Source organism: Lampris incognitus, chromosome 9, assembly GCF_029633865.1.
Source record: "Lampris incognitus isolate fLamInc1 chromosome 9, fLamInc1.hap2, whole genome shotgun sequence".
Taxonomy (NCBI): Eukaryota; Metazoa; Chordata; class Actinopteri; order Lampriformes; family Lampridae; genus Lampris; species Lampris incognitus.
Window position 1 is genome coordinate 11,877,649 of NC_079219.1, and position 27,571 is coordinate 11,905,219.

Below are 27,571 nucleotides of genomic sequence, written 5' to 3' on the forward strand. Positions count from 1 at the left end.
TTTTAACACCTCTTGGTCCACTACTAGTGACGTTTGCAGTAGTTGGTAAGGTGGGATATGGTATCTGGTCCAGAGGAAGACCAGTCCAGTCACCCTCTTCCTTTACAGATCCCTCTCATCTAGTTTCAGAGCTCTCATGGGTGCGTGTCCGGGGACTGCTGAATCCCCCGAGTGAACTTTTTATTCTAAACCCTGCAAGTCTACTCCCAAACAGACTTATTGTGTGTTATCAAAGCGTTGATCAGCTGTATTGTGGAGATACTGGATGCTCAACCACCACAGGATGCAGTTTAAAATGAAGCTACAACTAGAGGGCAACTGAACACAAGTGTCAGACATTTTCCACAAGTCCAATCCAACCAAATGATCTAAAACCGGTATTGGAAGTGACAAGGAAAACGAGCAGTTGAACTATATTACCCGTAATGTCCGGTGTTATCAGTGGTGAACTGCACTGCTGAGCTACTTCCTGGTTCAACTTGCAGGAAAGAGCAGCCTATACTTCCTGTAGGTAGTAGAAACCATTGATGAACTACCAGGCCAGCACAGAGAAGTCATGGATAACAGCAAATCATGTACACAGTCTAACTGAAGCACTATGTTGTTGTTGTTGTTGTCGTTCTAAGAACAGGTCTGAGGCCGAAGGCCTCTTCAGACAGGATGTAGTGTGCGCTGATCTTGCTGATTAGATCAATGCAGTGGACATCTGCCAAGATACCAAAATAATTGACTCCCTATGAGGTAGCTGCTAGCCATCTAAATGTTGTTTATACGATGCGTCATTACTCGGTAATTCTTCACATAAACCTTCCATTATCCGAACCGCTTATCCTGCTCTCAGGGTTGCGGGGATGCTGGAGCCTATCACAGCAGTCATTAGGCGGCAGGCGGGGAGACACCCTGGACAGGCCACCACACAGGCCCCCCCGCCCCTTCCCACACATTCATACCTAGGGACAATTTTAGTACAGCCGATTCACCTGACCTACATGTCTTTGGACTGTGGGAGGAAACCGCGGCACCCGGAGGAAACCCACGCAGACATGGGGGGAACATGCAAACTCCACACAGAGGACGGCCCGGGACGACCCCCAAGGTCGGACTACCCCGGGGCTCAAACCCAGGACCTTCTTGCTGTGAGGCGACCGCGCTAACCACTGCGCCACCGTGCCGCCTCTTCACATAAACAAAATCTTATTTTTGATGACCCAAAAAAAAAATGTCCTGATTATAAAAACCAAGTACATTATTATGGTTGCTAATATCAATTGTGAACATACAACAGCCATTGTTTATATACCACTATTCTCCCCTGCATTTAAACACACCTGGTGTGTCCACTGCGCTGGAGTTCTTTACAAACGAAGACTTTCTTCCTGATGTCTCGATATAATGTTGAACTTGTGTTGTATAATTCATTACATCGTGACACCACCAATACAAACTTTTCCTCCAGGTTCCTTGAGACGGTCTACTGGAGACCCCCTTCTTACTGGATGTGCCAGCGTTAATTTTGGCAGGAATTTTCAGTTTAGTTTTAACCTTGAAATCTAATTAGTTTTAGTCTTGTTTTAGTTATTTATTTTGCCTTAGTTTTAATTTTTACATTTTAATTCTAATCTAGTTTTAGTCAAAGATATTTTTGTCACAATTTAGTCAGAAGGCTTTTTGTTGTCATTAGGATACTGTTTAAGGTGTTTTCTCCTGACTATTGACCATTACCATTCGCAGTTGAACTGAGGTCAACTTGACTCTGACAATGGGCAAGAGGCACGCCAGCACTATGTGACCAACTCATGGTAGAAAAATATCATCTCTCGTCCAATAACAAGAACAGACTAACACAGCTGGATTCTGCACAATGGATACATGCTTTTAATTGGATAAAGCGGGACAATTTATTGGCGTGGCGCCTGCCTGCATCCCATGTGATATTCAGAGTTAGTTACTGTGTTAGGTAGTTCTTTCTCAACATTCTCACGGACAAAATTGGTTGAACTCCAGGCGCCGGGCTCGCCTCGTGCTGCATTCTGCCCAGTGCAGCGAAAAGCTGCCCTTGAAACAAATGGACTCCAGGGTGCGAGGGAGGAGTTTGCGTGGCCCGCTGTCTGTGAAAGCCCGTTTAATGCTCTGATGCCCCCATTAGACGCCGTTGTACAGCTGTGTCCAGCGGTGGTCCATGTCCAGAATCTCAAAAATGGAGCTTATGAGTGAAATGATATCATAACAGATATGCATCGTGTCATCCATCCATCCATTATCCGAGCCGCTTATCCCAATCGGGGTCGCGGGGATGCTGGAGCCTATCCCAGCAGTCATTGGGCGGCAGGCAGGGAGACACCCTGGACAGATTGCCAGTCCATCACAGGGCCCTAATAATAATAATAATAATAATAACAACAAAAATAAGACCCAGGTTAAAAAAAAAAATACAAAAAAAGCGGAATTATCCTTTAAGGTGCAGTTGCCTCCATATAGACAGTGCCAGAACCATTCAAAACGACATGTTCAGCCTGGATACTCAGTCATTAAACAGGCAAAAAAGAAAAGTTTTGGGGAAGAAAAACGTTATCAGCAGCACCTAAAGATCTTGAAACTCAGCATATGGCAGCAGCCCCTTGTGACCCCAGTTTAAGAAGAGCATTATCTTCAGCTAAATCAGATTTACAGACGTTTACAGAGGACATTGCTTTTGCATTGCATCAACTGCAGAGAAACCACAACTTCACAACTCTTCATCACTACTTATACTGCTATGACCAGATGAGAGCTAACAGGATGACATTATTTAGAAACGAAATGTGATCATCTGCACAGCCTACAGCAAAACACGTCTGTTGTAAAGACCTTTTGTTTAAAAGCACGGACAGCAAGTTTACAGACACAATCAGATGTTCTCAGCTGTTTTCACCAAGAGCTGGAAATCCCTGTGAAGACCAGAACAGCCTGGAGGACTTCTATCAACAACAATAGGACATCTATTCTACTTCAGAAAGTATTCCTACTTTATTCTACATCACACACATTGTATTTATACTCTATTCAACTCATACTCCATTCTTTTCATACTCTATTTATACTATATTCTTATATTCTCTATTCTAATGTTTATACTCTATTCTACCTGATAGCCAAAGTATCTATATTCTATTCTACACGGTAGACAAAGTATTTATATCTCATTCTACATGACAGACAAAGTATTAATCCCCTATTTTAGCTGACAGTCTAAATAACATAAACTGGGTGAAGTCATGTGACAGGAGGCCTCCTGCTAATCTATTGTTTTCAGATTACAACAAAAAAAAACCCAGTCTTTTTAATCCACCGTAATCTGTCTGGACTAACAATATGACACCTCATCACACACACACACACACACACACACACACACACGAAAACAGAGGTTGAAAACCAAACACACAGCATCATTCTGGATTATTTACAGCAGTTGGATTACACGGGCTGGGAGACCAGAGGGAAGTGTACTACAGTAGTCTACCAGAGAGGTGACTGGAGTCTGGACCAGGACCTGGATGACATGTTCTGATGAACACCAAGCTAATCCAAAATCTCCAACATTTGGAGTCCCACGTGGCTTTTGATCAAACCGTGTTGTAGACCATTTTAAGTAAAAAAGTAGTTTCAATAGGGCGTCTGGGTAGTGTAGCGGTCTATTCCGTTGCCTACCAACATGGGGATCACTGGTTCAAATCCCCGTGTTACCTCCGGCTTGGTCAGGCGTCCCTACAGACACAGTTGGCCTTGTCTGCGGGTGGGAAGCCGGATGTGGGTTATGTGTCCTGGTCGCTGTACTAGCACCTCCTCTGGTTGGTCGGGGCGCCTGTTGGGGGGGGGGGACTGGGGGGAACAGCGTGATCCTCCCACGTACTACGTCCCCCTGGTGAACTCCTCACTGTCAGGTGAAAAGAAGCGGCTGGCGACTCCACATGTATCGGAGGAGGCATGTGATAGTCTGCAGCCCTCCCCGGATCGGCAGAAGGGGTGGTGCAGCGACCGGGACGACTCAGAAGAGCGTGGTAACTGGCCGGATACAATTGGGGAGAAAAAAGGGGGGAGGGAGTAGTTTCAATATACTGAACCAAAATAAAGAAATTTTAACATGATGCCACGCACATTGTGGGTTCACAGCAAGATATTTGAATTTTTTATGAGAGAATCCCCCCCCCCCCCATGTCTTGCTTCACGTGAGCCAACGTCTCACGACAACAAATCATGCACTCTCTCATCTGCAGCTGGCTTGGAAGTACCTTAAACATCCACCTGTGAACCCACCATGCTTTGCCATTGTCTTGTTATGTCCTAATTTCAGGGTGGACTTCAACCATCAGATGTCTTGTTTCTTGGACAGCGTAGAACAACCTGAACCAATGTACCGTAACAAACCAGTTTAGACTTTTTCAAGAGACACGTGAAACAGCCTTTATATCAAACACATACTACACAGTTGCTCACTGTTAGCTGTTTAGGGACGCAAAGAGCCAATCAGTGGCCAGCGGGGCTCCAGCAGCCAATCATATGAGCTGTCGTTGCTGCCGGCATTATGCTCATAACAATGTCATTACAATGCAGATTCTCTCCCTTTGCTCACTGTCACCAAATTTAAAACTAGTGGTCAGAGGCGAGATTAAGGTTACAGAGCAACTTAACCCTATAACACTTCAGTGAGTATTTGATAAGTCAAGTGACGTAAGCATAGCAGAATAAACCACACATTGATGATGGGTCTGTTTGATGTCGGTGTGCTAATGAGCAAACACTGACAACCTTCGCTAAGTTTCCTCATTATAATTAGAACACCTATATCAAATGACCTCATTATTAATTTTATCACGTGCAGCTGTGCTTATCCAGCTAGGATACCAGTGGTTTGGTCCCTAGACTGGCCCAGTACACAGAGATGGGTTTTAACCTTTAGACGGGGGCAAACTCGTGAGTTTTATAGGATTTAGATGCTCTTTAAAAACGAACAAATTTCACATCTTGTATACACATGGACAGACACACACACACACACACACACACACACACACACACACACACACACACACACCGCAGATCTTACACACGTGGTGCTCCTTGTTCCAGTTCTCAGGGTCCCTGATGACCAATCAGAATATAGGGCAGTCATGACCTCATATCTTACACTTATATTTCTCTTTCGCACGCATGCACGCACACACGCATGCACACACACACACATACACACACACAAAGTGTCTTTGTTGCGTTAACATGGTGTAAATTCTTAGAGATACTGAGACGGGCTTGTGGGGTGTGCGTATGTGTGAGATCGTAACAGATTGTCTGCTTCACCCCCACCCCTCTGTCCACTCAGCCCACTGAACAGATGTACTACCTCCAGATCTAAGTATGGCTTCAGGGAACAGACACACACATATGCACGCACGCATGCACGCACACACACAGACACACAATTTATGATGGCCCAAACAAAATGAAGAAGAATCACTTGTGTGTGTGTGTGTGAGAGAGAGAGAGAGAGAGAGAGAGAGAGAGAGAGAGAGAGAGAGAGAGAGAGAGAGAGAGAGAGAGAGAGAGAGAGAGAGAGAATATGGCATCACAGCTTTTCTGGGCGCGCCATTCTCTATTTTCTCAAGCTGGTTGCTTAACAAGGTTGTCAGTTAATAATTTTTTCAGCTATTCATTTCGTCAGTCAGTTGATTTTGTTCAGTATTATCTTCAAACTCTGCAGAGGGGATAAACAATATGCAAGGCTCGGCGTTTTCAGTTTTTATTCTTCAAAAAAAAAAAAAACCCCGGGAATTTATTGGGTCTTTATTTTGAATATCAAAAACCGGGTGAAATCGGTTGACAAAAAATAATGCGTAGATCCGGGTGACAATCCGTTTAAACCGATCTGCTCCTTTTAAAAAAAGAAAATGCGGGTATTTTTCGGAGAAAATCGGTAAAAACCGAAAAGGCCGAGCCTTGACAACATGTGAGCAGTGCTGCCAACCATCAGACGGCTCATCTGCAGCCTGTCGTGAGCCCAGCACGCTGACACCAAGCTGACGTCAGCAGGAACTGACGTCATGGCTTCATACGTCAAGACAGACACCTTCTTCTTCCCTCGTTCACCACGACGGTCCTTTCCCACATCAGTGAACGCCAACAAACTCATTTCCGAGAGTCAGCAGTTCGCAGATAGATGTGTCTCCTAACCACACAGCACTAAATAGTAATGGCGACAGCCGAGGGCATGGGTCACGTCAGGCGCAATTACTTTACCACTGATGAATTAATGATCACAGGAAACACCCTTCAGCTTGCCCGTCTCGTTATGTCCACAACTGTGTCTATCTATACCTGTGTTTCTGTCTGTATAGATACACAATGTCTGTATCTGTTCCCACACATGTTTCTCTATTCGTGTCTATCTCAACTTGTGTCTCTATCTACGTCTGAATCTGTCTGCATTTATCACCGTTTCTCTGTCGGCAGGCTGTCTCTCTCTCTCTCCCTCTGTCTCTCTCTCTGTCTCTCTCTCTCTCTCTCCCCCTCCCCAATACAACTGCTTGGCACTTATGTGCTAAAACAAACAAGTGCAGATGATTGAAGTTTTACCCACTTGATGTCCATGTTCAGACATATCTGTGTCTGTATCTGTGTCCGCCAGTTAATTCTGTCAGTCATTAGTCAAACTCTTGAGTTGCATAACTTTATACAAATTCAGGATTATCTCCAAACTCAACAGCGAGATAAAACAATGTGGGGGCAGTGCTGTAAAGTTATCAAACCAGCTCAGCCGCAGCTTGTCATGAGCCAAGTATGCTGACGCAAACCTGACGCCAACAGGAGCCTATGGTAAAGCCAATCAAGTTTTTTTTTGCAAATCAAATTTTTAAGACTGACTGTCTGCGCTATTATTTTCAACCGGTTAGATGTGATTTGAGTGTTCAGGTAGCAGTACTGTCAAAAAGACCCAGAATGGGGGTATCGACTGTGCTACCGCCCTCTACAACTGTCATCGTCACCTTTAAAGGAAAGACCGTTCCTGGAGCAACTGATAGCAACGAAATTGGGAATGACACAGACTTCTGGGAATAGCTTGTTTCATGCGAACATTTAGCAGAAGCGCTAAAACACTGGTGGTGGTGGTGGTGGTGGTGGGGGAGGGCATTAGAGTTACCTTGCGGGGCAGATGGATTCGTGGGATCATGAGATGACGTGCGAATCCATCTTGGCAGGCTTCCAAGTGGCCGAACCAATCAGCACCCTGTGAGGAACTACTGGCATGGTTTAGGTGTGACGACAGCGAGACGTGACTGTTTGCTCAAAAACAACAACGGCAGCTCCTGAAGAGGTCAGCGTGGATGCTGCTACAGCATCAGTTACATCAGAACCGGAGAGCATTTCTTCACCGAAAGAAGAGCAAAGAACGGCACTGAAGGCTGTTCTCAGTGGAGATGTCTTCCCTCTTCTCCCAACTGGCTTCAGTAAGAGCTTGCTCTGGTGATAAGACAGATGGTTCATCCTATCACCTGTCAAGTATTTTTCAGAAGTGCCTGCCCTTTTCCAAACAGCTTCCAGGGACGACTTCTCAGATGGTTCTGTGTAGCAAACCATCTGGCACGTCAGGTGCCATGATGTCAGGTGTCAGGTGCCACGCCAGGTCATGAGAAGACCAACAGCTGATAGAAGAAGAGCCTGTCCTTGAGAGACTATGAGTTTACTCTTTATTAAAATGATGAAGGATTAAAAAGTCATATAAGTTAATCAGTAACAGTTGAGATTTAGTAACTAGACTGTGCCCTTCCTGAGAAGAGTAAGTGAGATACAAAAGGGGAAGTCAGAAGGGAAATAAAACAACGGGCTTTTTATGCACTTGTGCAGTCCTGTTATAAAATATAAGTGAAATAATAATTTCTGAAATAATTGTATTATGATCATATGATGATTGTAATCTTGATTAAAGTTGAATTTATGTATCACTGTGTTGTTTTCCTTGTAGGGATGTGTGGTTGTGTTGTGTAACATATTTCATGTTAGCCAACAATAGGCGTGGCTGTTAGCCATTAGATATAGTTGTATGGGACCGTGTCATGTACTCAGATGAGGTTACGACACAAACGGCATGTGTACAAAAAGGCCTGCAAAGGGGAACTCGGGGGACACTTCAGATGTTACCCCACATAAGGGAAGCTTCTTGTTTTCCCCAACAGATACAACTTGCAATTACATTAAGTTTGATGATTCTTAACTTTAGGGATTTTGTCTCCAGAGTGAAACTCCATCACCAGATTTGATGTATCCTGATTGTTATTTTACTTTCTGATTTATATTCTCGCAGAAATTATTCCCTTTAAACTTCTTACATTATTTTTTTTCCTTCTTATTGCTTGGCACTGCTTGAGTAAATTCTTGTACCTGCATTTAGAGCGATATGTTTTTGAACCTTTATTACCTGTCCTGGGCCAGGAAGGGCTCAGCGGGGGTTACCATGTCTCTCCTCATCTGACGTGAAAAGGTGAGAACATTTTCTGTGTGGCAAATCCAGGTCCGCAAGATGGAGGGTTCTTATCGGTTGCCCTAGACTCTTGAAATTACCATTTCCTTAGCAGCAAGTTTATTTATTGCTTAAATTAAATCCAGTAATCCCATTCTAAGCATGGGTTGCATTTATGAGAATTGGCTGCAGTAAGTAAGATGATATTATTGTGCTTATATCGGGCCAGTAAGGTACAGTACAGCTATTGGTTTTGACAGAGTTTATATCACTTATGTAGTTTCCATCATGACAGTGTCTGTCAGTACGGAGAGTTTATATTATCTCTGTTTCCATCATGACAGTGTCTATCAGTATGGAGAGAGGGTCTTGTTGTGTACTGACGGGCATTTATAGGCTACAGAAGCTATGGCCAGTGGAGACATGTTGGGAGTTTGATAAACTGATTTATTTCTATAGCGCCTCCACTGAGAAGTGTTTCGTTATGAGGGAAATAAATTCATATGTAATCACTCTGTTGCTCTTCTTTTTTCTCCGTCTCATCCCCCTCTCCAGCTTTCCCTCTTTCTCGTGTATATCTCTCTCCCAGGCAGTCTTGAACTGAACATTACACATACATCTCCCCTTAACTCATCGATCTTTTCATCCATTCATTCCTTGGCCTGTCAATGTCTGTCTCTACCTTAATCCAAATTAATTTATTGACATGAATGACAAAAATATTGTCAAGACGGTTTAAGTAACATTTTTAAACAAAAATGAACCCCCCCCCCAACTACGTGGAGCGCTATATAAAATGCAACTTGACTGACTGATTGATTGACGATCTTCCCCTTTACCTGAACGACAATGTCTCTGTATTAGTGTTTCTCGTTTTCTCTCTCTCTCTCTCTGTTTTTCCATTTCTCTCTCTGCTTCTCTCTCTTTCTGCCAGTGTCTCTGTTTCTCTCTCTTTCTCCCAGCTGTTCCTCCATACTGAGGAGGGGAGGAGGGTAGCCGTTCTGCCCACACACTGAGTTCTTTGTCTGGGTTCGCCTTGTTCATCGTGCAGGGAGGGGGGGGGGCTATTGGAAGTCAACCACAGCAGCTGACAGACAGACAGACAGACAGACAGAGAGACAGACAGACAGACAGACAGACAGACAGATAGACAGATAGATAGATGCCTAGGTGGTTCTACCTTTCAAGTGTCTTACAATTTCAGCGTCGCAGAGTTTCTGCATGGCAGTAAATGCACCATGAAGATGAAGATTGAGATACCTTGTCACTGTCATCTCTCTCTCTTTCGTTTAATTAATTCTATAAGACTACCTCCCTGTAGACACAAACAAATGATCTGTTACAATGGGACGGAAAAAATAATGGCGATGTAACGATTTCTGCCACTGTGCACCACTGAGTTGCGCACCCTCACATCTCTGCTCCACTACTATCATATGTTGAGCACAATTTATCCAAGCAGGAGTTCACGTATGAGCAACTGTCTCTACCATATATGGGTCAGAGGTCATTCATTCGTGTAGGGATGGTGGGCTGAGTATTTGATTTGGTTATCTTAAAATGCAGCGCAAAACTTCGATTCTTTTTTTCTGAGCCAATCATGTCAGTGAGAACTGTACTTCCAAATTTTGTATCCCCAAAAGAATATGTATCCCAGATCGTGGGAACGTGCATTCAAGTTAGACTGGACCATGATTTTCCATTTCACATTAGGAAATGAAAAACCACAAAATTGTTAAAATGGTTTTTTCTTTTTCTTTTAAATTTTTTTAAACTATTTTTAGATTATCAGCACGCTCAAAGAAGCAAGCAGGCAAAATGCAACTGGGAAAATGCTTGGGGCCTCACCTGCATCTTCTTAAACAAAGAGAGTAAGTTCTCTAAATGTATACAGCAAGTTAAATGCTTTTATTCTTCTGCATGAAAGTAAAGTGCGCTAACCATAATGCGGGTTTAAGATGTCAAGCAAATCTCAATTATGATGAATGATGAATCTACTAAACTTCATATCATTTACTGGGATAAATTTAGAATATCTACTGCAAAATGAAGACAGTTTTTATATCAAAACCAAGGCAATCATGTCTCTCTCCTTTTTAAGCAGGCAGTGCAGGCCGCTGGTAAGAGTATGGTAGTGGAGCAGGTTCAGCAAGGTAGGAGGGGGCCTGATTATGGAAGACTTTGTGAGTGAGGAAGACATTGAATAAGATCCGTTGCGGGAGAGGGACCCAGTAGAAGTTCTAGAGGACACGGGTGACGTGGTCACAGAGCAGGAGTGGGTGAGCAGCAGAGTTCTGCATGTACTAGAGTTTGTTTAAGACTTTGGATGATGAGTTGTAAAGAATGCTGTTGCAGTAGTCGATTCTGGTTGTGATGCAAGCATGGATCAACGTTTCGGCAACAGAGAAGGAGAGTGATGGGTGGAGATGAGCTATGTTTTCTAGGTGGAAAAAGGCAGTTCTGGTGATTTGACTGATGTGGCGTTCAAATGAGGTTGCTGTATTACAGCAGAAAATGATTACGAGGTTGCGGATGTGTGGGGAGGGAGACAGAGTGGAATTATCAATGGTGAGGCAAAAGTTGTGAGTAGTTTTGGCAAGGGATTTGGGGCCGATGACCATGTCAGATTTATAACAGTTTAGTTTGAGGAAGTTGGCTTGCATCCATGATTTAATTTCAGTGAGACAGTTGGTCAGACTGGAGTACACTGTAGTGGGGATGGATTTAGTGGAGATGTAGAGCTGGATGTCATCAGCGTAGCAGTGGAAGTGGAGACCATGACCACATATGTTGTTACCAAGGGGGAGCATGTTAAGGATGAACAGGACAGGACCAAGCACCAAACCCTGGGGATGCCTTGGGAGAGGGGAGCGGTGAAGGAGGCGTAGTTTTTGATGCTGATGACCTGTTCTCTGTTTGTGAGATATGACTTTAGCCAGCTGAGGGCAGTACCAGTGATGTTGATGGAGGATTCAAGACGGGAGAGAAGAATGGTGTGGCTGACGGTGCCAAAAGTTGTAGTTAGGTCGAGGAGGATGAGACTACTGAGGTGGCCAGAGTTTGAGGAGAGGAGGAGGTCATTGGTGACTTTAAGGAGGGCTGTTTCTGTGCTGTGAGCGAAGACCAGATTGAAATGGTTTGAACAGGTCATTGGAGATGAGGTGAGCTTTGAATTGGAAGACAATAACACGTTTCAGTATTTTTCACAAAGAGGGGAGATTGGAGATGGGCCAAAAATTCTTCATGATATCCCGATTGTGTCCAGGTTTTTTGAGGATGGGGGTGATGGCATCCAGTTTAAGTGTATCAGGGACTGAAAAAGAGCTGAAAGAAGAGTTCATGATTTATGCGATGAGCAAAGAGATAGCTGGGAGACAGTCTTTAACAAGATTGGATGGGATGGAATCCAGACAATAAGGAGCTTCTCATTCCTACCTAAGGTTGGACAGCTCCATTTGGGACACAAGGAAGAACTTTGACAGGGGCTGAGTGGTAAGGGGGGGGGGGTTGCACTTGTTAACTGTGAAGGATTGGAGGTATTGTCACTGGGTTTGATAAGTTTGTTTATTGTGGAAAAGAGAGCCTTAGGGTTAAGTTAGCCAGAGGGTATGAGGTGTGAGTAGTAGGTGGACTGGGCTATGATGAGAGCATCTTTGTACTGTTGAAGGTAGTCTGTGTTGGCTTGGAGATGCACTGTTAAACCAGTTTTCTTGCAGAGTCTATCAAGCTGGCACTTACAGTATTTCATTTGATGGGAGTTCAGGAGTATACCAGGGAGTTGGGTGTGTGAATGAGACTATTTTGGTTTTGATGGGGGCCAGCTGATCAAGACAGGAGGAGAGTGTGTCATTATAATAACTGACAAGATTTGAGGGATTAACAGACAGCATGGGAGGGGAGGCAGACATTTTACTGGCAAGAGAGGTAGAAAGAGCAGAGGGGGAGACAGAGTTGAGATTTTTGAAGGATATTTTGTTTTTAACTTTTGGGATGAGGATAGGGATGTCAGTGTCCACGGTGACTGCCAGGTGGTCAGATATATTGAGGTTGAGGCTGAAGAGTTGATCTATTGTGAGACCAGTGGAGCAGACCAAGTCCAGGATGTGACAACAGCTATATGAGTGGGGAAGTTGATATGTTGTGTGAAGTTGAAGCATTGCAGCAGTTCCAGCAATTCTATGGCAGATGTACAGTCAGTGTCATCAAGGTGGATATCAAAATCACCCAGGAGGAGAACAGAAGGTGAGATGGCACATAGCTGAGTCACAAAATCAGAGAAGGCAGAGAAAAAGGAAGGGTTTGGCTAGGGGGTGGTCGTAGATAATGGCAGTGACCAAGGTGGGACCAGAGTGTTTTTAGGTAAGGAGTTCATAAGAATGAGCAACAGGAATGGAAATGGTGGTTGTTTTAACACCCTTCCTGTAAACAGCACCAACACCACCTCCCTGCTCCTCAAGACGATGTTTATAAATGTATGTCAATCCTGTGGGTGTGATCTGGTTTAGTGTGTGGAGGACAGACCAGCATACTGCAAATTAGCAGCAAGCCTGCTACTACCAAGCATGTTCAAGTGAAAATGTAAAGTTTGAAAACATTAAAGAACAATCCTTCAGAACATTTTGATTACCAATTCCACAATTTACAGAACTGGTTTACAATTAATGATATTTGTAAACTATCACTTCTTGGTGAGGGCAAGACAACATTTTTAACACGTCTCCTGTCTGACAGCTCCTACAGAATCGCCCCCTGTTTACCCTTTTGCAGCTGCTTTGTGGTTCTCACCTCCTATGGCTGTTATAATGCCACTAAGAGGCGCCACGCAGTCTGTTGGAACAGCGATGCATGCTGTCACATAGACTCGGTGCTTAGAAACTTAACTGGTGTCACTCTTCAATACAGAAGAGACAAAATGTGCAAGCCCAAATCACAACAAACAATTGATTACACACATATATTCACTGTATGCGCACACACACGTGTGTGTGTGTGTGTGTGTGTGTGTGTGTGTGTGTGTGTGTGTGTGTTCCATCTCCTTGTGTGCAATTATGATGTAAAAACCAGTTGAGGACTATGAAAGTGGAAGACCCTAGTATTTAGACACTAGGCATGGTCCTTAGGATGTTGTGTTGCTGTAAAGCCCACTGAGGCAAATTTGTAATTTGTGATATTGGGCTATACAAATACAATTGACTTGACTTAGAATATTGAAAACAACATTGACACAGCTTTTTAAAACACTACTACTACTACTTTCAGCTGCTGTCGTTAGGGGTCGCCACAGCGGATCATCCATTTCCATCTCTTCCTGTCCTCTGCATCTTCCTCTGTCATGCCAGCCACCTGCATGTCCTCGTGCACCACATCCATAAAACTCCTCTTTGGCCTTCCGCTTTTTGAAACACAGATTTTTAAATAAACTATTGCAAGAGCTTTTTTTAAAACATTTGAAAGATTTTTTTTTTAAACACTGAGGCACTGAAACAACTTTTTGAAGCACTGAAAAAGTTTTTAAAATATTGGGCAACGCTTTACATTAAGTGCATGTAATACGCATCAGTTAATAGGTAATAAGATGCTTATAAGTCCTTATAAAATGCTTATTAACATCATGTGTTAATAAGACTATATAAATGTTAATAACAGAATCACAAACAGGTTTTCAGCCACTACGTGGTGCTTGCAAAATATGCAAAACCTACTTTTTCACACTCATCTTAGGTTGTAAGTCCAATCTGCATAAAACTTTGCATGTAGCATCTAAGGACCCTCATGATTAAAAGTTATTAAAAGAATTTTGATAGTCTACAAAATGCAAGCTATGACTTACAAGGGCCTTATTACCTATTAACACTCATTACATGCACTAATATAAAGCGTTTCCACTGCATTTTAACAGATGTATTAGTTGTGGCTCATCCTCCCCGGATTCCTCTTTCTCCTCGTCTCTTTTTCGCTCAAAATAAAGATTAACGGGCTTTGTTTATAGCAATGTTTTTGCGATACTTTTTAAATGGGTCTGACTGACTGAGTGACTGACTGACTGATTGATGAAGTAACCCCATTGGTCGGCCTTGAGTAGTTACTTCCTGTATCCAACATTTCAAATTAAAAGCCCTCTAGCAATTCATACACAGTCCAGCCATATACTAGGTTTGGACCTAGTCTTGTTTTCAGTGTTGTTCACCTTTCTCTCACTGGACACCAGCTGCATCATCACAGAAAACTCTACCGTGATTGGTGCATTACAGCTTGTGGAATGTGGGACTTGTAGTTTTCGAGCAAATAACAGCAAGGGGGATTATGATAGGTTGTAATCTTTACTGGCACACTGTGCTCGTAAATTAATTTTCCAGTTCACACATATCCATTTTTAGCGGCAAATGCGAGTGAAATACTCGCACTGTAGCGCCCTGATGGTGGAAAGTGACCGTGAAGGCAGCGAGTATGTCTTAGACTAACAGTGTCCTTTAGTGCAGGAAAAGGTGTGGAAAAATGCTTGATGTAATGAGCTGCCATCCCAGCGCTTCAAGTTCATTAGTTGAGCCAACGTGATGTCAGAGCATTACACAAGCCATCCAGAGGATTTTTCTGAGGCGTTCAAATAGTTTCAATGGCAGCACTCATGAAATAGTCCATGATGAAGGAATTCTGATTAAAAACTGACTTTTAGATGGACAGACTTTCTATCTGAATGATGTTTGAGAAAGGCAGACAGACAGACAGACAGACAGATAGATAGAGAGATACATAGATAGATAGATGGCCTACTAGGGCAGCTGAGCGCCTCCTTTGCTGTGATGCTCCTGTTGCAGGAGGAGCAGAGGGTGGTGGCGGATACGGTAAGGGAGGTGAAGAGGTGACCATTACTGTAGCGCCCCTCCCTTTCCCTCGCCTCCTTCTCTCGCTCCTTCATTTTCTCCTTGTCTTTATTCTAGAGAGAGAGAGAGAGAGAAAGAGAGAGAGAGAGATCAACTATTTGTCCCTGTAGGGAAATTGGACTGCATAGCTGCAAACAGAGTCACAGTGTGTGTGTGTGTGTGTGTGTGTGTGTGTGTGTGTGTGTGTGTGCGTGTGTGTGTGGCAATGTGAGTGTGTGTGTGTGTGTGTAAAATACTGAGTGTTTTACATCACACAATATAGAGCGATAGCCTTCAATTACAGTGACTGGTCTAAGCCATGAACATCCCCGACACTGTAGAAAAAAAATAGCACCTACATATCACCGTCTATCAGTGATCCTAACTTTCATGTATTGAATAATTAACTCAAATAACAATCAAAAATCTTAACTGTTTACAGGCATAAAAAATAACCAATAATAGAGACTAAGAGGAGTGTAATAGAGGTCCAGTAAGCAGTATCAATACTAATAGCATAGCAGTAGCAATAATAGTTATGGATATGGTAATAGCAGCAGTAGTAATATTAACTCAAGTAAATACACTCATACTAGTATTAGTAATATTATTAGTACTACTACAAATAGTACTCAGCAGTATTAACTGAGTTGAGTTAAGGTAAGGCAGGACTCATCACATGAAACACAAACAGAGTAGTGAGTAACTCCTGACATGAGTGTTTCCTGTTGTCTGTACTTCCTCCTTATTCTGCACTATTCAGACAGCACACCCAAACAGTCAAGTCAAATGACTTGAGTCAAATGTTGCCGGTAGTGCACACGCCGGAAGCACCAGCTACCTGCCGCCCATCAAATATGAAAGTCGCTGTATCTAGCACTGCTCTGCAAAGCCGGTACACACCTTTTTCCCCATAAAAAATACCAGTCTGTGTGGGCGTGACAGGCAGAGAGCAGAACAGTGTGTCGAGAATGTGTGGCTTGTCGTGTAGGAACATGTCGACTCGAGGCGAGACGCCGCCAGTGTGGGCAGGGTATATATATAGACATAATTAGGAGCACGTTTCTTGATTTTTGTTAGCTAGAACTGGAGTGTGGTGGCTTTTAGTGATGGCTTGCTAAGTCTCTGGGGAGTGGGGGTTCTGGCATCCAAAATAACTTGCCCCCCGTCCTCCTCATGAGGCCAATTAATACAACAGGTCCCCAGGTAGGGGAGGCAAAGTGAGCGATTTGTCCGAACAGCTGTTGACCAAGCACAACATCCATCCATCCATAATCTGAACTGCTTATCCCGCTCTCAGGGTCACGGGGATGCTGAAGCCTGTCCCAGCAGTCACTGGGCGGCAGGCGGGGAGACACCCTGGGCAGGCCGCTAGTTCATCACAGGGCTGACACACTGATTCATACCTAGGGACAATTTAGTACAGCTGATTCACCTGACCTACATGTCTTTGGACTGTGGGAGGAAACCGGAGCACCCGGAGGAAACCCACGCAGACACGGGGGAGAACATGCAAACTCCACACAGAGGACGACCCCCAAGGTTGAGTTACCCCAGGGCTCGAACCCAGAACCTTCTTGCTGTGAGGCGACCACGCTAACCACTGCGCCACCGTGCTGCCTCAAGCATAACACAAATCTGTAAAAAATATGAAGTTTTCTGACCGCTATGCTTGTGTCCCATCCTTCACTGTCCCACCTCCCTCGTCCACTGCAGGTATGCTGTATGTACCACAGTCATATATACGGAGTCTATCAGGCTAATAAGTTATGATGAACAGGCTAGGAAATGAACGCTAAGTGCTTAGCTAATTGTTTAGCTATAAATACATTTCAGAAGTTTGCCAACTTTTTGCAGCTTGTCGGGATGAGGCTGCAGCCAGCGTGAGCCGGCCCTCCTCCGTCTACCACCACTCTCAGCCGAGCCATTCGAGAACGATTGGGGTGGTTTTGTAGGCGAGTGCAACTGCACAGAAAATAAAAATAACAATAATAAAAAAAAAGCTGAATTGTAGAGATTTTGGTTTGTGTTGAAGAGTAGCGTGTAAACATGTGACCATCCCACTGTGAGAGTGGAAAACTTCTGTGCACGCCCGGCGCACAGCGGGCGGAGAAGGATCAACAGCCGACAAACGTGCATCCTAATACGGGTTGGAAATACATGTTCCAAAATACACACGGTCCAAAATTCACAATATGTAGTCCGCACTTCACCAAAATAAAAACAATGAATGAGGGAAGAAAAAAAAAACCCCCACCTGGTCTTAAAGATCATTTTAAATTTTAAAAATCCATACAACTGCTGTTGCTTTTCTTTTTGCAACCAAATCTTCCCTTGTTCATTGTCAGGCTGTGGTCGATAACTAGCGGGGCCTGCTTTGGTTGTTTGATAAACTGATCAAAAATGATTGTGATTGGCGGTTTGCAGTGCATGCAGAACCTGCATGTCACTCAGTAGCAACAAACTGTGTATCCAACAACCCTTATACATCCATCCATCCATCCATCCATCCATTATCTGAACCGCTTATCCTGCTCTCAAGGTTGCAGGGATGTTGGAGCCTATCCAGCAGTCATTGGGCAGCAGGCGGGGAGACACCCTGGACAGGCCGCCGGGCCATCACAGGGCCCCCCCACACACGCACATTCATACCTAGGCGCAATTTAGTATGGCCGATTCACCTGACCTACATGTCTTTGGACTGTGGGAGGAAACCGGAGCCCCTGGAGGAAACCCATGCAGACACAGGTAGAACATGCAAACGCCACACAGAGGACGACCCGGGATGACCCACCAAGGTTGGCCTACCCCGGGGCTCGAACCCAGGACCTTCTTGCTGTGAGGCGACTGTGCTAACCATTGCGCCACCGTGCCTCTCCAACAACCCTTATATCGCAGTAAATCATGTTATATCAGACCGGCTCCTCTTGGAAATTAGTCATTTCCCATGACTAATTTCCAAGAGGAGCCGGTCTGATATAACATGACTCATTTACAAGAGAAGCATGCGCCCCGTGTGAGTTTTCCTGTTGTATCAAGCAGCAAAAAGCTGTAGCATGAGGTGTTTGTGTTAATTTGCCCTTATGTCACATCACACGTCCTGCGATGTGACTATTGCGCATGTGGACATCCTGACGATGATGTTTAAACGATATATCCTGCAGCCCTACAGAAACCAAAGACGAGTCTGTTCTCAGTAAGTTGTCTGCTTTTTTTCCTGCAAAATAATGTAAAAGAACTGCTGAAAGTATTGATTAGTATTGATATGAGTAGTAGTCGCGATAAAAATCGAAGGACACCCATCTTTCAGTCTATGGCAATGTGCTTTCAAGTCGCAGCACATGCACATTTTATAAAACCCATTGTTTGATCTTAAATATGGACAGAAGGACAGAAGAATCAGAGGTAGTGTGTATATGTCTGTGTGTGTGTGTGTGTGTGTGTGTGTGTGTACTTCAACTCTCCTTTCACCAGACTGCATCCCTTGCTCTTTCTCTACATACATTTCTCTTTTACAGGGGATTAACTGGACTGGAATTGCAGAGTTATGGCAGAGGAGAGAGCGCGAGAGAGCTATAGGTAGACAGTATGAGAGAGAGAGAGAGGAAAAGACGATGAGAAAGAGAGACAGACAGAGGGAGGGGGAGGCAATGCACCTGCTGTGCGCTAAATGTGGTCCGATGTAGCAGAGGCATAAGCGCATTTTCCAGCCAAAATGGCCACCGAATTTGCACTACACCAGCAGATCAGCATTATCGCCACAAGCACCCCCGCCGCAGGCAGGTTCCCTCTCATCCACAAAATTGGAAAAAAATTCCCCTCGTGATCGAGGAAGCTGTCAATCATCCTATGTTTGCGCCACAGCCGGCTCTGCATCAGCACAATAATAGAGTCCGGAAAATAATACGACCAATTAACTAAGTCACCTCATTAACCATCACAAAACCCAATCTGACGAGCCCAGACTGAAGCAGTCGTCCACCTGCTGCCACACAACGTCCAAGATGGACACACTGAGCAGTGCAGGTAAATTTGCCAAAAATACACACTCCACACTCCAATTTACAACAAGGGCTAAGAGAAAAAGACCAGGAGGAGGTGGAAATGGCTTTAGTCAGACTTCAGGGCTGCTGTGCCACGGCCTCCACTTGAGAATTTAAAAGGACAAATGAAAAAGGTTTACAAAATAGGAGTGACTAAAATTGTAATTGCAATAATCAGGGAAAATATTACAGCATCGGTTTTTATCAATATCACGCAGCTCTATGGCATGCTGCCCAGTAGTCTGCCGCTGTGAGCCGGAGGAGCAACAGGAATGTTCGAGGCTTGCTCAAGGTAACAACCACGGTGAAATAAAATATTAATGGAGTGAAAATCTCTAAGAGCCAAACTAACCTCTCCTCTGAGTCTGGACTGTCTCCTGAGGCTGAAGGCCTCATTCAAAGATGCAACCAAGCAAAGCCCAACTAGGAATTCTGTTCTAGATGCCCCCTGGATTCCAAGATGACCTCTGACCCCTACACAGATTAAACAAAAGACACAAGACTGTAAACACTGCCCCACCACTCCCTCCGGAGGGAATACCTAGCAGCGGATGGGCCAAAAGCCTTTGATATTACGAGAGCGAGAGAGAGAGAGAAGTTTGCAGGCTTGAAGAGTAGGGCATAAGATGAATATTTAAGAACAGTTTGTTGGAGATATAAAAGTGATAAAAGTGGGCAACATTATGAATATCGTAGTGATCTTAATTTGCTTTTAATGCGGTGAACTGAGTTTCCTGAAGACCGGGACAGTTGCAGTAGTCTTGTGACCTCTCCTTGTCTCTCAAGTCACAGGGAGTTGCTAGAGCCCTCAGACCTCCATCTCATCAGGCCTACAGTTTGCCCATAGACTGCACTAAATAGAAAAATGTGACTGCTGGGATAGGCTCCAGCATCCCGCGACCCTCCCTACCTAGGATAATGGATGGATGAATAACAACGCTACACAGCACTGTCTCTTGAAAAATACAATGCAAAAGTGCAAATAACAAAGCAATGGAGCAGATCAGCAAACCAGGTACTAAGTTTTCACGGTGACATTACCGGCAGCAGAAATTTGGTGGCATCTCAGAGACGCACAAAAGACTGCTCTGTATTATGGCTGCTAATGGGGTTGTTATCCCTAAACCACATATAGAGAGATATTGTTGAAAATCCCGATTGCTTCCCTTGGAGGCCATCGACCCCAAATATAATTTACTAAATCGTGAATTATTTGCTCAGGACCAGGAAGTGTTCCCAAAACTGCCCCTTTCAGCTCAAAAACAACCGTCAGAAAATGTTGGGTTTGTGTTTTTGTTTTGTAAAGGGTTTTTTTATGCCATTTATCCGGTACGCATTACAACAATGTGTTTACTTCCTAATTTGCATATGTGAATGCAAATTAATAATAAAGGCTGTTATGTTGAGCCTAATTCATGTTTCCGAAATCAAAACGGATATTCTGTTAAGCCATTTCAGATAAGACTACATAGAGGTATACATAGAGGTATATATCTACTGCCAAAAAGTGCCCATCTGTCCCGACACACATGCAGCCAGTTAACGAGGGATTCGGACAGTTAATTGGTGAGTAAACCAGTCATTACGCTAACCAGTAAATTAACCTGTATGATGTCCCAGTTAAACCGCACTTGGTATTTGGTCTCATTAACAGTCACCGTCCACTTTGAGACCCGTCGGGAGGGAGACGGCCGGTATCAGTGCACGTCTCACAGAACTACAGAATCAAAAGGAGAGAGTGAATAATAGATGGCAGTTAGTGAAAGAAAGTGTAAAGGAGGGGTGGAATCACGAGACCTGTGAGTAGAAAAAACACTGATAGAGAGAGGAGAGAGGAGGAGGAAGGGAACTGGATCTGAGGCTTTTGAGAGCGGTACAAAAGAGCTGACGGAAAGAGAGAGAGAGTGAGAGAAGGGGCTGAAAACACAGACTGACAGACGGATAGATGAAAGAAGAGAAACAGCTGTAGAGAGGAAGGAGACAAAAGAAGGCAGGGGGACAGGTAACTGAACCTGAGCTGAGTCAGAGAGAACAACACAGAGGGAAATAAAATACAGACGGAGAGAGAGAGAGAGAGAGAGAGAGAGAGAGAGAGAGAGAGAGAGAGAGAGAGAGAGAGAGAGGAGAGAGAGAGAGGGAGAGAGAAATGGTGGATGAGCTTTAAGCTTTCACACAGACCCTGTGTTACATGTACTGCATATCTACACCTCATGCCGAATGTCAGTACCGCAAGATTTACACCTGCTTTATCACGTCAGCAGTTAATTTCGACCTAACAGCAAAGTTTGGTTCCCTTAATTACACCTGAGAAATTAAACTGGAGATGGTGACATCATTAAGAGGACAGAAAAATCATCGAGAAACTCGACCAACTTTACGACGAGTGAAGCATTAGGTAAGGAAAAAGAATAACGGCCCTTCCCTCGTCTCCTCTTTCACCATTTGTTCTGAACGTTTACATCAGCACCGAGACCCGTCTCCTGATCTTTCAGTGCAAAGAGAAGCAAACCTCCACCAACCCATCACTGACAGACCAGTGGTGGACTGGAGATGCAGCCCGGCTTAATGAGCTGAGGTGCAGCGCATTGTTGAGCGGGATGAGGTGGCAGTGTGAACAGCACACTGGTGATGTTTGTGTACTGGTTCAGTGCACAGGGAAGAGCGTCTGTCTGGGCAGCTCTGGTTGGTTTACTCAGCACCACTTTAGAAACACAGTCACACATGCAGTCTGAATCAGTGCAGGGAGACACACACACACACTTCATTCCAGAGACTCCTGGTTGCTACAAGTCCTCCCTAAACCCCCGGTGATCAGTCCGCCCTCTCAGGACTGATTAATGCTGCAATGTCCACATGCTTGAGAGTGTCTCGGTGATGACATGCACGTCTGCGTTTGCTGACACATTTGCACGTAGCGCTATAGTGCGCGCCCTAGAAGGCAAGGGTGGTTTACAAAACCAACTTAAAAGGGAATCACAGAAGGAAACTGGGGATGGGGACAGGCAAGATAAATGTAAATGTTTGCTATTGTGATGCCACCTCATGTCGGGCACACGATTACACAACTAGACAGGACTTCTAGTCGGACAGCGTGTCAAATTTAAAGACAGCAGTTTCTGACTAGGAATCGTCATCCAGGTAGTGTAGCGGTCTATTCTGTTGCCTACCAACACGGGGATCGGTGGTTCGAATCCCCGTATTACCTCCGGCTTGGTCGGGCGTCCCTACAGACACGATTGGCCGTGTCTGCGGGTGGGAAGCCGAATGTGGGGTATGTGTCCTGGTCGCTGCACTAGCGCCTCCTCGGGTCAGTTGGGGTGCCTGTTTGGGGGGGGGGGGACGGCATGATCCTCCCACGTGCTACATCCCCCTGGCGAAACTTCTCACTGTCAGGTGAAAGTGGCTGGTGACTCCACATGTATGGGAGGAGGCATGTGGTAGTCTGCAGCCCTCCCCAGATCGGCAGAGGGGGTGGAGCAGTGACCGGGACGGTTCGGAAGAGTGGTGTAATTGGTCAAGTACAGTTGGGGAGGAAAAAAAAGGGGGAAGGGGTTCAACAAAAAAAAAAAGATGACTAGAAATCCCAGAGGATAACTGATTACATGATTCCCACTTGTTAGGTAGCAGACGATGCTGGTTGACTACGCTTCAGGTTTGTAAAACCAGTGCGTTGTACTTCCGCTTGACAGCTCATTGGCTCTTGATACGTATGGAGGCGAGCACCCGCGTCCAGGACTTGGCGAGTGCTAAAACTGGGTTGCTGGAGGTGTCACACTGCACGACTTGCCTAGAACACTTGTGCTTACGTTAGCTACGCTAAGTAGCACGGCTTACGTTATGGTCCTATGTAATGACACATTCTTTGGAAAAAAAGGTAAAGACAGGCAAATAAAATGATCGGATCTGGCTGCTTGAGGACTGTTATGTTCCCGACCAGACCATGAGACGTTCATCAGAAGTTTCTGAGGCTATATTAAATTTATAACTTTGTTTTGTTTTTTAATTTTCACCCCTTTATCTCCCCAATTGTCAGTTGCACTTGGCCAATTACCCCGCTCTTCCGAGCCGTCCCGGTCGCTGCTCCGCCCCCTCTGCTGATCCGGGGAGGGCTGCAGACTACCACATGCCTCCTCCGATACATGTGGAGTCACCAGTCGCTTCTTTTCACCTGACAGTGAGGAGTTTCACCAAGGGGAAGTAGCGTGTGGGAGGATCACGTTATTCCCCCCAGTTCCCCCTCCCCCCTGAACAGGCACCCCGACAGACCAGAGGAGGCACTAGTGCAGCGACGAGGACACATATCCACATCCGGCTTCCCACCCGCAGACACGGCCAACTGTATCTGTAGGGATGCCCGACCAAGCCGGAGGTAACATGGGGATTCGAACCGGCGATACCCGTGTTGGAAGGCAACGGAATAAACCGCTACACAACCCGGACACCCAATAATCTTGTTTTGTTTAAGTATAGGCAGGGGATAAACACAACCAGAGAACCTGCTTGTATGTATGACAATTTGATCGAAGGACACATTTACACCGCAGATGTTGATGCCTGAAACGGATGCTTTTATTGAAATCTAATCTCAGATCTATAATGTTTTCATCATGTGACCTGTATATCGCCTCTGTGTTTACTGATCATGCAGCTTCTATCATATCCATGCACACACAAAAAGCCATGCAAGGTTGGCTTTAGACATATACGCCAAACATGAGCCCAGCAACCTGACACTTCTCTCTCTCTCTTGTTTAATGTTTGCCGTTTCCGACACGACTTACATCCTGCAGGTTCGGATCTAGAGACTGCCCTGTTTGGTTATGCTGCGAACCTCTAACGCTGACTCTTAGACCAACTGATCCGTCAGCTTAACTTTTCACCATGGCAACAAAAACTGTAAAGGAAATGTAAATGTCATGATATTTAATTCAGGTTTTTGTTCACGAAGGTTAATTTTGGTGAAGTTTCGACTCATTTCAGGTTGCTGATCAGGTTTTTCATCATAGTTTTCATGAAAGAACTGAACCCACTGCTTTTATATCTTGATTAAAAAAAACAAGCAGGATCATGTTCGCCTGATCGCAAGTCTTTCTCAGTCCTGAATAGAACGGTACATTTGTTTTCTCAGTCGACACAGAGGTTGTTGAATGTCAAATCAACCATGATGTCAGACAAGCTCTGGTCTCTGGTGAGATGTAGGTGTTGTGCCGTGGGGGTTGGGGGGGGGGTCTCTCAGGGCCAGATGGTTCAATCATCAAGCTGACTACTGTGACCTGGATTGTGGGGGCAACCCCCCTCCCCACCCCACTCAAGGGCATATTGGCAGCAGTTAATGAGGATGGAGAATTATCTTCATCATTATCTCTATGGTTCCCCGAAGGAAGACTCCAATCTATAAGGAGGTCAGAGGTCAGGGTCAGTCCTGTTATTTTGTTCACGGGCACTTGAACCAGTAACACTCCAGTCATACGTCTGCTTTTTAACTTGCAATTTGATGGAACACAAATACTCACAACAACACACACATAAAAATGAACTAACCTACAAGCCCTGCCACTAGTCACATTCAGCGAGAGAAAGAAAGGTGAAGACAGAAAGACAAGAGGGGGAAAGAAAGAGACATGGGGGTAGAGAGAGGCAAGGTGAGAGGGTGTTACCTGTGAGTCCCAAAGCCCGTCTCTAGGCTGCCTAGTTTAACAGCCCATCACTGTTTAGACAGCTGCGGGTAACCATGTGTGTTTCAACAAGGACATTGTGTGCATGCTGCAACACAAACACACACACACACACACACACACACACACACACCAAAATGTATGGAACAAACGCACCATCCTACACCTAATCTGGGTCCACCTAGATACCCAGACCCAGTTAAACACAGGTAGAGGCCAGAAGCAGCCTCTGAGGTTGAGCTTTCATCTGGAGGACTCTTACTTGCGTTGTGGAAGACAAACAGAGGAAGCAGACTGAAAGAAGAGGAAGTTATTCATCTTGAATGTTTTAAAGGAGAGGACACCGACAGAAGAAACATTCACACACACACAACCAACCCACAAATTTCACAATTTCCTCTCAGACCATCATGCAGCGATCCAAAGTCACTTCTTTAGAAATCATGAAAAGACTAACAGTTGTCTTCTTGTCTGCAGTGTATTTCACATCAAACTGTCATGACACCCACTAGGGAAACTCAGCGTTGCACAAGACAGAATCCCATCGAAACGTGGTTTCTATCCAGCAGCAGGAGCAGGAGCAGGAGCAGTGAAGCGGAGCGCGGCTGGCCTGGGTGACGTGGTCGGTGCTGCCACTTGAACTCTCACAGCCGAATTAAAACCGTTCACAAATCAGGAAACGATGGCGACATGTGACTGCAATAGACGCTGCCTGAGGCACACGTTTCCACGAGACGCAGACTCCTCAGCAAATGGAGGTTGGCTCTGTGTGTGTGTGTGTGCGTGCGTGCGTGTCTTCTCTCCCCCTCGCGCTCTCTCTCGCGCTCTCTCTCTCTCCCCTCCCCCCAGGCCGTTTCCTCTTTCTCCTCCTCTTTCTCCGCCTGTCTGCTGGCTCCTCCACTGGACAAAGCGGAGCGGCGCTCCGGCTCTGCGGCACGATTCGACTCAAAAGCGGAGAGCGGCTAAAGGAAGCGACGACTGATGGAAGCCGACACAAAGGCGGAATGGTGGACAGTAAAGAACAAATATTAACACGCGTCCTCCTCCTCCCCCCCTCTCTTATATTTTGGAAACGAGCGCGTTTCCAACTCCATGCTTACAGTTTCCCACGATAAAAAAGGAAACCTGGCCCGTCGGTGAAATAGATCAGTAAAAAAAAGGAAAAAAAAAAGGTGAAGTACTTTTGCCACGCGACTAAAGGAGAACAATAGACTCCAGAAAGGCAAATGAAAGTGACTTTAATGGTCGACGGCTCTGGACGCTTACCCTCATGTTGATTTCTTTGATTCTCTCTTGGCGAGTTTTTGGCAGCGGCTCCGTGACACGGGACATAACCGGAGAATTGCCTTTGGGTTAAATCCGTTATTTTTTCCTGGTCAAAGTTAAGCTCCGTCGTCAGGTTGAAGAGGGGGGGAGAATCACGGCGAGGTATTTCCAGCAGCAGGGGAGTGTGATGGCTCATGGAGGAGGTGGTGGATGTCAGAGGATGGGCTTTTCTTTTCCTAATTGTTCCTATGTCTGAGTCTAACAGGAGGTCAACATTCTGCAGGAAACTAAAGTCAGCATAAGGTCCGGGGAGGAGAGGGGAAGGGGAGGGGGCGGCGGGGGAGGATGTCACGCTGGCCAAACCTTCATTGTATCTCCAACCAATCACAGACCAGGACGCGGTCCTTATCCCCGCCTTCATCGATTGATACCGCGGCCCTGAGCCAATCATGGGTCGGCTCTCCGCCCCAGCTCCCCCGAAAACGGGCTTCAAACTTGGGAGCCGCATTAAAGCAAGTTTCCTTCCTTCCCGAAACTCCTGGCTTTCAAGAGGAGATGTTGTAGGGAAACAGGAGGCACAGCAATCTCAGCGAGAGAGCCGCTTGTTTCACAAAAACATCTAATTAGGAAAGTTGTCAGGGAGCCAGAGACGGCGAACGCCAATCGGAGCGCAGAGGATGCGAGGAGAAAAAGCCAGTCTAATTTTAGAGTGTCAGGTCTGGTAGCGGGGAACGCCTAAATACACCCACGACCACAACGCCAACAAATATGTGTCGTGACGCACTGCTTTACTATTCACTACCACGATCTATAGTCACACACTGCTATACAATACACCCACAATAATCTAGTCACACACTGCTATACTCTATGCCAGCAATGATCTACACATACACTGCTATAACGTACACCACAACTGTAACCTACAGTTAGAAAATAAATAAACACCAATATCACCTGCAGTTGTATACTGCTATACTATACACCTCAATAATCTACAGTTACACGGTAAGACCCTGGACAGCTCAGGTTGGACGGTTTGGGGACAAAGCAAGACAAGCGAGAATGAGATGGTTTGGACATATGCGAAGGAGAGATGCTGGGTTTATTGGGAGAAGGATGCTGGATATGGAGCTGCCAGGCAACGGGGAAAGAGGGAAGCCAAAGAGGAGTTTTATGAACATGCATGTAGTTGGTGCGACATAGGAAGATGCAGAGAACAAGAGGACATGCATG

The 27,571-nt window shown here is 45.1% G+C and overlaps 1 protein-coding gene across 1 annotated transcript in view; it reads right to left on the bottom strand.

Annotated features, from left to right (window-relative positions):
- Window positions 1-26,584, bottom strand: part of arhgef2 (rho/rac guanine nucleotide exchange factor (GEF) 2) — a 52,399-nt gene extending 25,815 nt beyond the window's left edge. Inside the window, exons 1-2 of the mRNA XM_056286239.1 lie at window positions 26,336-26,584; window positions 15,263-15,425 (exon numbers count right to left, since the gene is read on the bottom strand). Coding sequence (XP_056142214.1) covers window positions 15,263-15,425; window positions 26,336-26,401 — 229 coding nt within the window. The 5' untranslated portion in view covers window positions 26,402-26,584. The remainder of the gene's footprint in view (window positions 1-15,262; window positions 15,426-26,335) is intronic.
- Window positions 26,585-27,571: the final 987 nt, after the last annotated feature.